General features: G+C 51.2%; 1 protein-coding gene and 1 non-coding gene across 3 annotated transcripts; one reads left to right on the top strand and one right to left on the bottom strand.

The window, feature by feature from the left end:
* Positions 1-268: 268 nt before the first annotated feature.
* Positions 269-409, bottom strand: LOC119473965. Its single transcript, XR_005203240.1, has one exon. It is a non-coding gene; the product is annotated as a U4 spliceosomal RNA (small nuclear RNA).
* A 1,504-nt stretch (positions 410-1,913) lies between these two features.
* On the top strand, positions 1,914-12,077 carry GTPBP2 (GTP binding protein 2). 2 transcript variants are annotated; one of them, XM_017547373.2, is made up of 12 exons: positions 1,924-2,210; positions 4,522-4,548; positions 4,839-5,023; positions 5,316-5,424; positions 5,617-5,814; positions 6,110-6,284; positions 6,443-6,662; positions 7,103-7,238; positions 7,376-7,434; positions 8,640-8,811; positions 9,276-9,440; positions 9,655-12,077. In XM_017547373.2, exons 1-12 carry the CDS (start codon positions 2,025-2,027, stop codon positions 9,829-9,831), a joined length of 1,809 nt encoding a protein of 602 aa, XP_017402862.1. In that variant the 5' UTR covers positions 1,924-2,024; the 3' UTR covers positions 9,832-12,077. The 2 variants fall into 2 exon arrangements, with proteins under 2 accessions (XP_037601267.1, XP_017402862.1); XM_037745339.1 differs by lacking the exon at positions 9,655-12,077 and having other exon boundaries at positions 1,914-2,210; positions 8,640-8,816; positions 9,276-9,417.
* The last annotated feature ends 1,015 nt before the right edge of the window (positions 12,078-13,092 follow it).

The following is a 13,092-nucleotide window of genomic DNA, read 5'->3' as shown; positions in this document are numbered from 1 at the left end:
AGGTTCAAGCGATTCTCCTGCCTCAGCCTCCTGAGTAGCTGAGATTACAGGCATGTGCCACTACGCCCGGCTAATTTTTGTATTTTTAGTAGAGACAGGGTTTCACCATGTTGGCCAGGATGGTCTCGAACACCTGACCTCAGGTGATCCACCCACCTTGGCCTCCCAAAGTGCTGAGATTACAGGCGTGAGCCATCATGCTCGGCCAAGTTGTTTACTTTTTTTTTTTTTAATATTTATTTTTATTTTATTTTATTTTTAAATTCAGTCTCTGGAGAGACTGTCAAAAATTGCCAATGCCGACTATTATTTCAAGTCGTCATGGCGGGGTATTCGGAAAAGTTTTAAATTAGCAATAATAGCGCCTCGGATAAACCTCATTGCTACGATACTGCCACTGCGCAAAGCTATTTTATTTTATTTTATTTTTAAGAGACGGGGTCTTGCTATGTTGCCCAGGCTGGAGTGCTGGTTATTCACAGGCACGATCCTACTACTGATCAGCACGGGAGTTTTGATCTGCTCAGTGTCCGCCCTGGGCCGGTTCACCACTCCTTAGGCAAGCTGGTGGTCCTCGCTCCTGGAAAATCACCATATTGATGCCGAACTTAGTGCGGACACCCGATCGGCATAGCGCACTACAGCGCAGAACTCCTGGGCTCAAGCGAATCTCCCACCTCAGCCTCCTGAGTAGCTGGGACTACAGGCACGCGCCACCGCGCCCGTCTGTTTAACTTCTTAATCGTGTATGAGCACCTCGCAGTTCAAGAAGAGAGGGGAAGTGGACACACTGTGAGTGGTGAGTAATGAGACAGCCATGGGGCTGTCAATTGAGCCCTGGCGTCCTGACTCGCAGCTCAGCAACATAACTGCTTTTCCATCCTGCCTTGCTGGTGTTCTGTGCACTGGTTTCTGTCGCTGCATGTGTGTACTCTGTAGAATACAATAGCATTAAAGAGCAGGAGATGGCTTCGCAAGAAAGTCAAAAGTCAACGATCACCTGAGGCCCCACGCCAAGTTTCTATTCCCGGCCACATCCCCGCCCTAGTGGTGGTTGATGTAAAGAGCTCCAGCCCCGCCCGAAGTAGGGGCCAGGCCCCTCCTACAGTCTTGGCCGTTTAAAACCAAACTCCGTTCGTCTCAATTAGCTCTGCTTCAAAACAAACGGGAGGAGGAATACTTGCTTTAGGTATGCTTGCAGCCTGAAGGCAGCAAGTTGGTTTACGGGTTCGGGTCTCGTGTCGGGGCCACCGCGGTGCCTCCGGCTGTTAAAACCAGCCCCTGGATGATGCCAGCCTGGTAATAAAGCGGTGACTACTATGTAAAGGTGGCATAATCATTGCAACAATAACAACCGTAATTTGGCTAATCACCATCCGCCTCCGCCCTGGCGTTCGTCCTGACTCATCCCAGCGGCACGCGGGCTATTGGGGAAGAAACTGAGGCAGAGGCGGAGCCAGCAGGCTGGCGGCACCAATAGCCCTCAGTTCTGCAGCTCTCGGGGTCCAAAACCTGTTGTCTAGGATCTGCCCTAAAGGGAACCCCGGAGCGCCCACAAAGCTCGATTCTGATGTAAGGTCTTTGACGTTGGTGTCCTCGCGTCCCCACCCCAGGCCGCGAGGCTCTGAACCCCCTAAAGCCCTAGAGTAAGACCCGTTCAGAGCGCGGGGACTGGAATCCAGACTACAATTCCCTTAGGCCTTTGCGCGCCAAGGCGCGCTTCTTCCCCACACCTCCGATGACTCCCGCGGCCACTTGCGCCGCGACGCCTCCTGGGAGTTGTAGGGCGGTGGCGTGTCCTTTTGAGCCAGTTCGCAAGCCTGGGGACTCTATATCCCGTGGTACCCCGCGGCTGTTTCTGACGCGACGGGGAGGCCAGGGAGGTGGGGGGCGTAGCTTATGCAGGGCCCCACCCCGCTCTGCTAAGGCCGGCCGGACAAGGCAGTGGCAGTAAGGGCGGCGGCGGCGGCGGCGGCGGCGGCGGCCGGGGGAGGGGTTGGGCGGGGGGCTGGCGGCGGCGGCGGATGGACTCGCGGGTATCGGAGCTGTTCGGCGGCTGCTGCCGGCCCGGAGGGGGCCCGACCGTGGGCGGAACCCTCAAGGCTCGGGGGGCCGGCAGCAGCAGCGGCTGCGGGGGCCCGAAGGGGAAGAAGAAGAACGGAAGGAACAGAGGGGGCAAAGCCAATAACCCTCCGTACCTGCCCCCCGAGGTGAGCACCTGAGAAGTGGTGGGGCGGGAAGGAGCCACTCTTTCCGGCCCGGGACTCCAGGGAGGCGGGACCCAGATAATTAATCCCCCTTTCCGGTGTCAAGAACCCAGAGAGGAGGGGCACGGGAGGAGAACCCCTCTTTCCGGTCCCGGGACCCCAGTGAGGAAGGGCAGAGAGACTGGACTCTAAGGGGACAGGACCTCACGGAGGAAGAGTGAAGAGGGAGGACTGCCCTTTCTGATCTAGATTACCCCAGGAGAGAAGTAGAGAGAGGGGATCTCAGGAAGAGCACCCCGACCAACTGCGTGTGCAGCCATAAGGAAGAGATACTGCATCCTGGGACGAGAGGCAGGCAGAGTAATCACCACTTCTTCTAAATTTGTTCCACAGGGAGAAGGGGAGTCCCGGGAAGAGAGCAGTATGTTCCCTCTGCGCGCGCGCACACACACACGCGGGCACACTCACAGCCTGAGCCAGTGGTTATCAAACTTTGGCATGTATCAGAACCATCTGGATTGCTGGTCCCCAAAGCCCAGCCAGTTTTTTGTTTTGTTTTGTTTTGAGACGGAGTCTCGCTCTGTTGCCCAGGTTGGAGTGCAGTAATGCGATCTCAGCTCACTGCAACCTCGGCCTCCCAGGTTCTCAAGCGATTCTCCTGCCTTGGCCTCCTGAGTAGCTAGGATTACAGGTGGCCGCCACCACACCCAGATATTTTCGTATTTTTAGTAGAGACGGGGTTTCTGCATGTTGGCCAGGCTGGTCTCGAACTCCTGATCTCAGGTGATCCGCCCGCCTTGTCCTCCCAAAGTGCTGGGATTGCAGGCATAAGCCACCGCGCCCAGCCTGGAATTTCTGATTCTTACTAGTGAGGATGGGCCTGAGAATTTGCATTTCTTACAAGCTCTCATGTGATGCTAATGCTGCTGGCCCCAGGACCTCACTTTGGAAACCATTGGTCTGGGCCTTAGACTATCATTTTTGTACCACATTTCCGAAGCCAACCATCCCCAGGAAAATGATTAAAAGGTTTCTGGAAGGTTTTTGTTGATGGGAAAAAAAAGTAATCTTTTTTTTTTTTTTTTTTTTTTTTTGAGACGGAGTTTCGCTCTTGTTACCCAGGCTGGAGTGCAATGGCGCGATCTCGGCTCACCGCAACCTCCGCCTCCTGGGTTCAGGCAATTCTCCTGCCTCAGCCTCCTGAGTAGCTGGGATTACAGGCACGTGCCACCATGCCCAGCTAATTTTTTGTAGTTTTAGTAGAGACGGGGTTTCACTATGTTGACCAGGATGGTCTCGATCTCTTGACCTCGTGATCCACCCGCCTCGGCCTCCCAAAGTGCTGGGATTACAGGCTTGAGCCACCGCGCCCGGCCAAAAAAAGTAATCTTAACCCACCATGAGGTGGAGATTATGAGTGAAGACCTGTTAGGGTCTGGGAGCCAGAGAGCCCTGAAGGGTTGGAATGATGACAGGAAGGGAAGAGGAAAGATAAAATATCCAGAGAGGGGAGTAGAGAAATGCAGACTGGCCAGACAGGCAAATCCCATATCCCTTTGCACCCGGGAGGAGAAGTCTCAGGCAACAGGGTGCTTCTGTGCTGTGCTACCACCTGGAGCTAGAAGAGACTGTGGGGTGGATTCAGGATTTCACCTCCACTGAATCATAAAGGTTAGGGGGCAGGCAGTTAAGGTCATAGTGAGTCTGTCCATTTCATTACATTTTCTGAGTTTTTCTGTTTCTCTCAGCCCCAGCTTTGGAGCTCTGCTCCTCTCTCACCTAGATCTTCTTGGTCATCAGGCTTGTAGTGACCGTTGCTGAGCTCACCCTTTGGCTCTGATCCAGAACCTCTTGCAGCCTCTTACTCTAGATGACATCAACTGAGAGGGGCAGGCAGGGAGGAAATGGTGTCTCCTAGACCAGTGGCAAAGAAAGTTTTTAATAGCCTGGGCACAGAGGAGACGTAGACTTCTGGGAAAAGCAGGTTTGAGGCCCTGGAGGTGGGGAGGAAGGGATGATCTTGCATCTAGGAAGAACGTGCTGCCAGTGATGAAAGAATGGGTTGGTTGAGAGTTCTGTTCCTGGTTTAATGGGTGACTCCCTGTGTCCTTATTGGCCTTCCCTTCTTAGAGGCTGTGCTGGGGCTGAATAGAGGATCTTGTCTGTCACTGACCTTTGGCAGGCACTTGCCTGAGCAGGTGCCAGTGGGGTTTCCTGCTTTCTCAAGTTAGCTACCTGGACTCCAGTGGGAATTGAAGGGAAGTAGGGATTGGGTCTGGACAGTGTATGGTAACTGCTCATTGTTTCTTTTCAGGCTGAAGATGGAAACATTGAATACAAAGTGAGTCCCAGGCTGGGGGAAAAGCAGGGGCTGGGTAGGTTGTCCTTGCCATCATAGGATAATTTCTCTGAGAGCCTCCCAACTTCATAATCTATAGCAGTTTAAGGATATGGTTCAGATTAAGGGCTCTGTACCTCGTTCTGTTGGAGGGAGATCACAGGGGATCATGTATGAGGAGTTTAAGTGGAGAGGGAAAGTCCTGGTCCTTGCAGCAGGACCAGTGGGGACCATGTGGGTTTGGGAGGAACACCTCTGATTTCACCTTCTCTTGATACCCCACTTGCTCTAAGTTGAAGCTGGTGAATCCATCCCAGTACCGCTTTGAGCACCTGGTGACACAAATGAAGTGGCGGCTCCAGGAGGGACGTGGTGAGGCCGTCTACCAGATTGGGGTAGAGGACAATGGGCTGCTGGTGGGGCTTGCTGAGGAGGAGATGCGAGCTTCCCTCAAGACCCTGCACCGGATGGCAGAGAAGTATGTTTTCCCTTCCTCACCAGTTCTCCTTTACCTGACTTGGGAGGACCCATGCATACCCAGTTACCTAGGGCCTGGGGGGCCAAGGTGGGACTTTCCTTCTCTTGACAAAGGGCTGAAGTGGGGAGGGTTAGTGTTCTGGTCCCCTCCTCAGTGGACCTAGGCTTTTTTGCTCCTTGTGTATTATTTTAAAGGCAACTGTGAATGAGAAATAGATTAGAGGGTAGTAGGAAGTGCACTAAGGTATTGGGCGCTCTAATGCACTAAGGTATATGTGGCCTTGCTGTGACAGGGTTGGGGCAGACATCACCGTTCTCCGAGAGCGAGAAGTGGATTATGATAGCGACACGCCCCGGAAGATCACTGAGGTGCTGGTACGAAAGGTCCCTGACAATCAACAGGTGAGCACACTCCCATCTCTGTCCCTCATGTCCACACTCTGTGGAAGGGCCCTGTGGTGGCAGGCTCTCTCCTGGCCTGGGATCCTGGGGCTTCCAGTTCATCACTTGCTCCCTAGGGAGCATCACTGCCCTTGAGTCTTCAGTGAGAGAGGTGAAGAATTGGAGCCCTTACCTCTGGCAATTCGTCCACAGTTCCTAGACCTTCGTGTGGCCGTCCTGGGGAATGTGGACTCAGGGAAGTCGACTCTGCTTGGAGTCCTGACCCAGGGAGAGCTGGACAATGGGCGGGGCCGGGCTCGGCTCAACCTTTTCCGCCACCTGCATGAGATTCAATCTGGCCGAACCTCCAGCATCAGCTTCGAGATCCTGGGCTTTAACAGCAAGGGAGAGGTGCATGGGATCAATGGGACCCAGTGGGACCAGACTCAGGATGGGATGGTGTAGTGAAGGATATAGGATGGGGGCAGTGTGGAGACTTTTTGAAATAGTATAGATGAATGCCCTGAGGGGACTGTGAACAAGCTCTGTCCCTCTTAGGAAATAAATGGGGAATCAACTGAATTAAATAAAAAATGGGGTCAGGATTAAAAGGCAGGGTCACCCAGGGAATGGTTTAAGTCCTGGCAACTCTGAAAGGGTTGGAAGGGCTGGCAGGGGGCACTGAGAGCCCTGGGCCCTGGGCCAGGTGGTGAATTACAGCGACTCACGGACGGCAGAAGAGATCTGTGAGAGCAGCTCCAAGATGATCACCTTCATCGACCTGGCAGGCCACCATAAGTACCTACACACCACCATCTTTGGCCTCACATCATACTGCCCTGACTGCGCCCTGCTCCTCGTCAGTGCCAACACTGGGATTGGTACGAGGCACTAGGGCAGGGACAGGGCTGAAGGGGGGTGCCGACTCTCCTACCCTGGGCCTCAAATCTGGGAGACAGACCAACGCTCCTCTTCTTCCCTCTCCTCCCTTCTTCACTCTCACTCTTCTCTCCTGCTGCCTGGTGTCCTTCTGAGGCAGCTGGCACCACAAGGGAACATCTGGGGCTGGCCCTGGCCCTGAAAGTGCCCTTCTTCATCGTGGTCAGCAAGATCGACCTGTGTGCCAAGACCACAGTGGAGAGGACAGTACGCCAGCTGGAGCGGGTCCTCAAGCAGCCTGGCTGCCACAAGGTCCCCATGCTGGTCACCTCTGAGGATGATGCCGTCACTGCTGCCCAGCAGTTTGCCCAGTCACCCAAGTAAGCCCACCTGACTCTAAAGCCCTGATCCACTAGGAAGGTTGCCACAGGGCCCAGGGCCTAGGAGTATGATATCCCACTCCTCCAGGGCCAGACTAGTTCTGGCTTATTTCAGCGGGTTTTTCAGCTTGGGATCGTGGAAGGGCATTTTGCTAAAGGGTCTGACTCTTCCCCTGAGCCAAGCTGGAGCATTGCTGGGACCATGGGGATGACGTGCTATACCAGGCATTTGCTGTTTCCCTTGGGCTTTGGGATGGGCTTCACGTGCAACGTTGCTTGGCTGGCTCACAAGAAGGCCCAGAGTTCCTGAGCCATTTGTCAGCAGGACAGAGGGGCCCCTAGCTGCCAACAGCAAAGCTCACTTTTCCACGTATGGGGCTCTGGCCTCTGCCTCCTGTTAGAACTGTCTTCATCTGTCCATTCCATGCCTCCTTCTACAGTGTCACCCCCATCTTCACATTGTCCAGTGTGTCTGGAGAGAGTCTGGACCTCCTCAAAGTCTTTCTGAATATTCTGCCGCCACTCACCAACAGCAAAGAGCAGGAGGAACTCATGCAGCAGCTGACAGAGTTTCAGGTAGTTGACTGCCCAAACAGCTAGTAGGCTGGGGAACAGGGAGGGGCTGATTCAGACCAAACCCAGAGTCTGTTTAGAGATTTTGGACCCACCATCCCTACTTGGCAGGCCACTGATAGCATTTTCTTTGGCTTCAGGTAGATGAAATCTACACAGTACCAGAGGTGGGGACTGTTGTTGGAGGGACACTTTCCAGGTGAATTGTCTTGCTTGCTACCCCTCCCCCCTCAGTCCTTACCCGTATACTCAAAGACATCCTGGCCCAAAGGAGGAGACCCTGGAAGTGAACGGAGCCCATTTAAAGGATGAGCTTGTTTGCAGATTAGGTTTTCACTATCAGAAGAGCTGGAGAAAGGTAGTTTGTTGGCTTTGGAAGGAAGAAACAGTATTGCTGCCTATTGGGCATCTCCAGGCCCCTGAGAGAGAAGTGTGGGTCTTGGGCTCCAGGAAGAAAAATAGAGTGTATTCAACTGACATCATCTCACATAGGGAAATGAGAGAGGTCACTTAAGACTCTTTTTGAGATGGAGTCTTGTTCTCTTGCCCAGGTTGGAGTACAGTGGTGTGATCTCAGCTCACTGCAACCTCCACCTCCCAGGTTCAAGCAATTCTCCTGCCTCATCCTCCCCAGTAGCTGGGATTACAGGCCACCATGCCTGGCTAATTTTTTGTATTTTTAGTAGAGACGGGGTTTCGCCATGTTGGCCAGGCTGGTCTCGAACTCCTGACCTTGTGATCCGCCTGCCTCTGCCTCTCAAAGTGTTGGGATTACAGGTGTGACCCATTGCACCCAGCCAAGATTTTCTTTTTTTCTTTTTTTGAGCCGGAATCTCGCTCTGTTGCCCAGGCTGGAGTGCAGTGATGTGATCACAGTTCACTGCAACTTCTGCCTCCTGGTTTCCAGCAGTTCTCCCGCCTCAGCCTCTTGGGTAGCTGGGATTACAGGCACCTGCCACTATGCCTGGCTAATTTTTGTATTTTTAGTAGAGGGAGGGTTGTCACCATGTTGGTCAGGCTGGTCTTGAACCTCAAGTGATCCACCCATCTTGGCCTCCCAAAGTCCTGGGATTATAGGTGTAAGCCACTGCACCCAGCGTAAAACTGCTAAGCAGAGAATGAAACCTAAGGGGATAACTTGCCCCTTCAGGGATTAGGTGTTCAGTGTTGTCAAACCAGCAAGTGCCTCTTTGTCCGCCATCACTACTGGTCTTTTCTGAAGTTAGTCTTCTGATTCTGAACTCTGGCGGTCATCCCTGTTACATCCAAGTCAGAATTTAGGGTTGTTCTTCCCCACTTGAGGGACTCAACCCTAGACGGGAAGGAATGCTCTGGGTGATCCTAATAGAGAAGTAGGTTTGGGGACCTTGGCTGACACTGTGCCACCTGCCCTTTGGGCTGCAGTGGGATTTGCCGTGAGGGGGACCAGCTGGTGGTGGGCCCCACGGATGATGGCTGCTTCCTGGAGCTGAGAGTATGCAGCATCCAGCGCAACCGCTCTGCCTGTCGTGTGCTGCGAGCTGGTCAGGCTGCTACACTGGCGCTTGGGGACTTTGACCGTGCACTGCTTCGCAAGGTGAGGTGGGTGAATAGGTTGGGGAGGGAACACTAAGAAAAGTGCCTAGGAGACTGGCTACTGAATGAACACCCATCTAGGGTGCTTCAGAAAAACTCAGAGGAAACACACTTTCTGATCCAAGAGGCTTCTGGTCTAGCTACGTAGACTATAAAAACAGCTTAGAATACTCATGAGGTGCAGGTAACTAAATATGAATCACTGCGTTACAGTTTTTATTGAACACTATTTTTAGTGTTCACGACCCTAAAAATATGAAGCGTTAGAAGGGCTAGAGGACACAGGAGGTGGGTAAAGACTCATTCCCTCTGAGAGTTTTGATTATTGTCTTTCGAGGTCTTTGTGTTTGGAGTTGTGTAGAGGAAGAGGAAATTCAGGAGCTATAAAGTGCTTGGGGGTGGCTGGGGAGGGAGAGTCTAATGTTAGAGCTGCCCTTCCTGGGCCTGGGGTCTGTTCCTCCCCAGGGCATGGTGATGGTGAGCCCAGAGATGAATCCTACCATCTGCTCAGTGTTCGAGGCAGAGATAGTCCTACTGTTCCATGCCACCACCTTCCGACGAGGATTCCAGGTGACAGTACATGTGGGCAACGTACGTCAGACGGCAGTGGTGGAAAAGATCCATGCCAAGGTGAGAGGGACTTGGCCATGCTTCCATTTCTCCAAAGGTCAGAAAAGAGGGAGGCCTACCCTAGACTGGCAGAGAACTCCCTGATCCCACAATGGGAATAAAGCCCCACTTCGGGTGGGTAGCGGCCTGATAGGCCCCTGGAGGGTGGAGACAAAGCTGGCAGAGAATGGGACGGAAGGCACTGGCCAGGGGAGTGACCACTTATCTGCTGCAGGACAAACTGCGGACAGGGGAGAAGGCAGTGGTACGATTCCGCTTCCTGAAACACCCAGAGTACCTGAAGGTGGGCGCCAAACTGCTGTTCCGGGAGGGTGTCACCAAGGGCATCGGCCATGTCACTGATGTACAAGCCATTGCAGCAGGAGAAGCCCAGGCCAACATGGGCTTCTGAATCCTCCAGGCAAGGACAGTTCTATTGCTGTCCCTACAATATATAAGGTGACATCCGGCCATGCTGCCCCACCATTGGTGGCTCTGTGTGTTAATAGGCTAGGGAGAGAGGAGTGCTGTCTGCCACTTGCTGCCTGCCAGCTTTCTGGAGAGGTGCCAAACTTGGTGTGGCCAGGGAAGGGCAGTCCTGAGGGAAAAGACAGGATTCAGGGCGGTGCTCAGAAGCTGTGTGCTCATCTGGTTGGCTCATCAACCCTGGCAACCCTGTGGCCTGTCTGCTGGAGCTGACTTCATCTACTCATCAGTTCCTCTGCCCCACTACTAGGACTGGGCGTTTTGCTGGTGCGGTCTCTGCATCACACAAGGGGTGGACCTCAAAAGCACTCCTTTTTCTGTACCTCTTTTCAAGGCCATGTAAGTTGCCCATCTCTACCTGACTGTGGACAGAGGTATCTGCTTTTGGCCATCTGGTGGTGGTGGCCCAGAATCTGAATGGCACAGGGACAGTGAATGGTAGTGCTCCTACCCTGTGCTGAGGCCTGAGGCCTCTTCCTCAGCTTTATCTCCCTATCCTTCATTCAAGGGCCACTTCCCCAGTCCCCGTCTCCCCCACCCCCTCCCAGCTCATAGGCCCCACAGGTGCTATTTGTTGTGCTGGCCCAGGTGTGGGGCTACCAAGCAAAGACTTGGCATATACCAAAGGCCAGCTGCATGCCCATCAGTCTGGTCCTTTTCCTCTGCAGTCATGTTGGCTTTCATGCTGGATCAAATGTTTTACATCCCCAGACTGGTGGCATCTGAGTTCCCTATCCTGCCACTCCCACTCCTTTTTCCTGCCCCACCTAAACCCTCTTGTTTTAGTAATTTGTTGTGACTGTTCCCTTCCCTCTGTTGCAGGGAACCAGGAGGAAAGGGAAAGATGTTGCCATATTTCCTACTCTTTAGGCATAGACTCTCCCTCTCCCTTTGTTAGTGTCCTGGGTTCCCATGGACTCAGGGATTTGTTGGCTGAGGTTTCTCTGTGCATATATATATATATATATATATGTATATATATATTTAAATACACATATATATTGTACAGAATAAAAAATGTTTTATTGAATACACTGTGCTTATGCTTAAGCTACAGGCTCAGCTTCCTTCCAGGGCTAGATACCGCTTCAGGTTTAGAGACAAGGGAAACCCCAGCATTGCTGAGCCCTGAATGTGTCAAGAACCCAGCTGGTATCTCATTCACCATTCTTTTTCTCTCCTTCACATAGGATCAGCGTTTCAGTACTGTAACCAAGCATAGTGGCCTGTTTTGCATAGTTCAAGTGAGCAGAGTACTGAGACCTTTCACCTGAAATAGGTAGCTACCCTGTATCTAAAGAGTTGGCCACTTGCTAGTGGTCAGAATAGTAAGGAGCCCACTTCTACGACCTGTCAAAGACACGGTGCCAGCTGCTTAAAGAAGAGTAGAATTTAGAGACAAAAGGTAATCTGATCCTACACTTTTCAAGTCTATATAGCTTAAATTACTCTTGGAACAATGAGGGGCACGTGACCAAACCTTAGTCACTGCTCCTATGTTCAGACTACTTGATTTTGACATTTATGAGTAGATAAATAGGGCCCAAAGTCAACTGTAAATAGAGACTGCATTTTGAGCAGACTCTGGTAAAATAAGTATGTGACTCAGAGTCCTATGTGGCATTCCGCCTCTAGAGTATTAAAGTGATAGCTTCCCTACCACTCAGGCTGTTTTATAAAATATAATTGGTTTAACTTGCTACTAAGAAGCCTGTAGTTAAACAATTTCCTCCTGTATTAGGGTCTAAGCTGTTTACTTCCTCTATAGAGCTGCTGACAAACAGCTGAGGAAGGAAAAGCTATATTCAGCAAAAAGGTACTGTAGTTTTCACCTGGTACTGACTTCTGCATGCCTGCCTGCTATCCCCTCCATAGACCCATTGCCAGTGTGCCAGGGCATGGCTGGCATTCCCAAGAAAATAAGGTATGCTGCTGGTACTGTCTTTATTGGTCAGCTACTAGCCACTTCCCCCCACACCCCTGCGATTCTACCAGTTTGGGCCTCTGAAAATACAGTGAAACCTAAGTCTGCAGCATTGTTTTTATGTCTCCATGCCAGTTAACCCAACTGTTAATTTATTCAACTTGATCTGTACATCGCCAAGAGATGAAAGCTTTGTTCATAGTTTACTTATCTTTTGCCTGTATTAAAAAGGAAATTTTGGAAAATCACATTTCAGTACTGAATAAGACATCTCCAGGAACTAGTAAACAATTCTGCAACATTAGTGAAACATTTAGGGGGATAAAAAGTATATAAGGCAGACTCCCACGGTGTGTATACATTTTCATGGTCTCAATTGTGGTAATCAGATTTAAAATTCTTTACTATATACATTCATCCAGTGAATATCAGCACCCATTATGTGCAAAGCACTACAAAGAATCTTTGCCTTAAGAAGCTAGGTATCTAGTTAGGGGCAAAAGGCCATGCCAGTAACCCTGATGGCTGAAGCACTTACCTCTTAAATTGGTACTTTAGGGCTGAAGAAATGTCCTCTACACACCTGGCCTTTAGTATCTTTTAGGTTGGTATTTCTCAAACTTTAAGATACGTATTGGGAAAATTTTTTTGAGAGTCTCGCTCTGTCACCCAGGCTGGAGTGCAGTGGTGCGATCTCAGCTCACTGGAACCTCTGCCTCCCAGGTTCAAACAATTCTCCTGTTTCAGCCTCCTGAGTAGCTGGGATTGCAGGGGTGTGCCACCACATACAGCTAATTTTTGTTATTTTTTTGGTAGAAATGGGATTTTACCATGTTGGCCAGGCTGGTCTTGAACTCCTGGCCTCAAGTGATCTGCCTGCCTTGGCCTCCCAAAGTGCTGGGATTATAGGCATGAGCCACCAAACCTGGCCCACACTGGGAAATCTTGTTAATATCAGATTACAATTAAGCTGGAATAATGGTGAAGCTGAGACTATTTCTACATTAAAACAAAATGCAAGAGATAGGCCAATGATTAGAACTGAGGCTATAATAGGGTTTACCTGTATGAAATTTACTGTTTATTAAGCTGCTTTTGTGTACAGAGACAGACTTGCCCTATTACCGTATCACTTTTAGGGTTTCAAAGCTTCACCTCACATTCTCCAGCTGAAAAACATGTAATTCTGGTCAAGGCATTATCTGAACTGCCCCTTCACAGAGCTAGAGAGAAGTTGTTTTTTTTTTTTTTTTTTTTTTTTTT

Source organism: Cebus imitator, unplaced genomic scaffold (assembly GCF_001604975.1).
Source record: "Cebus imitator isolate Cc_AM_T3 unplaced genomic scaffold, Cebus_imitator-1.0 Scaffold197, whole genome shotgun sequence".
NCBI lineage: Eukaryota > Metazoa > Chordata > Mammalia > Primates > Cebidae > Cebus > Cebus imitator.
The sequence above is the reverse complement of the archived record's forward strand: the minus strand, read 5'-3'. Positions and strand labels throughout refer to the sequence as shown.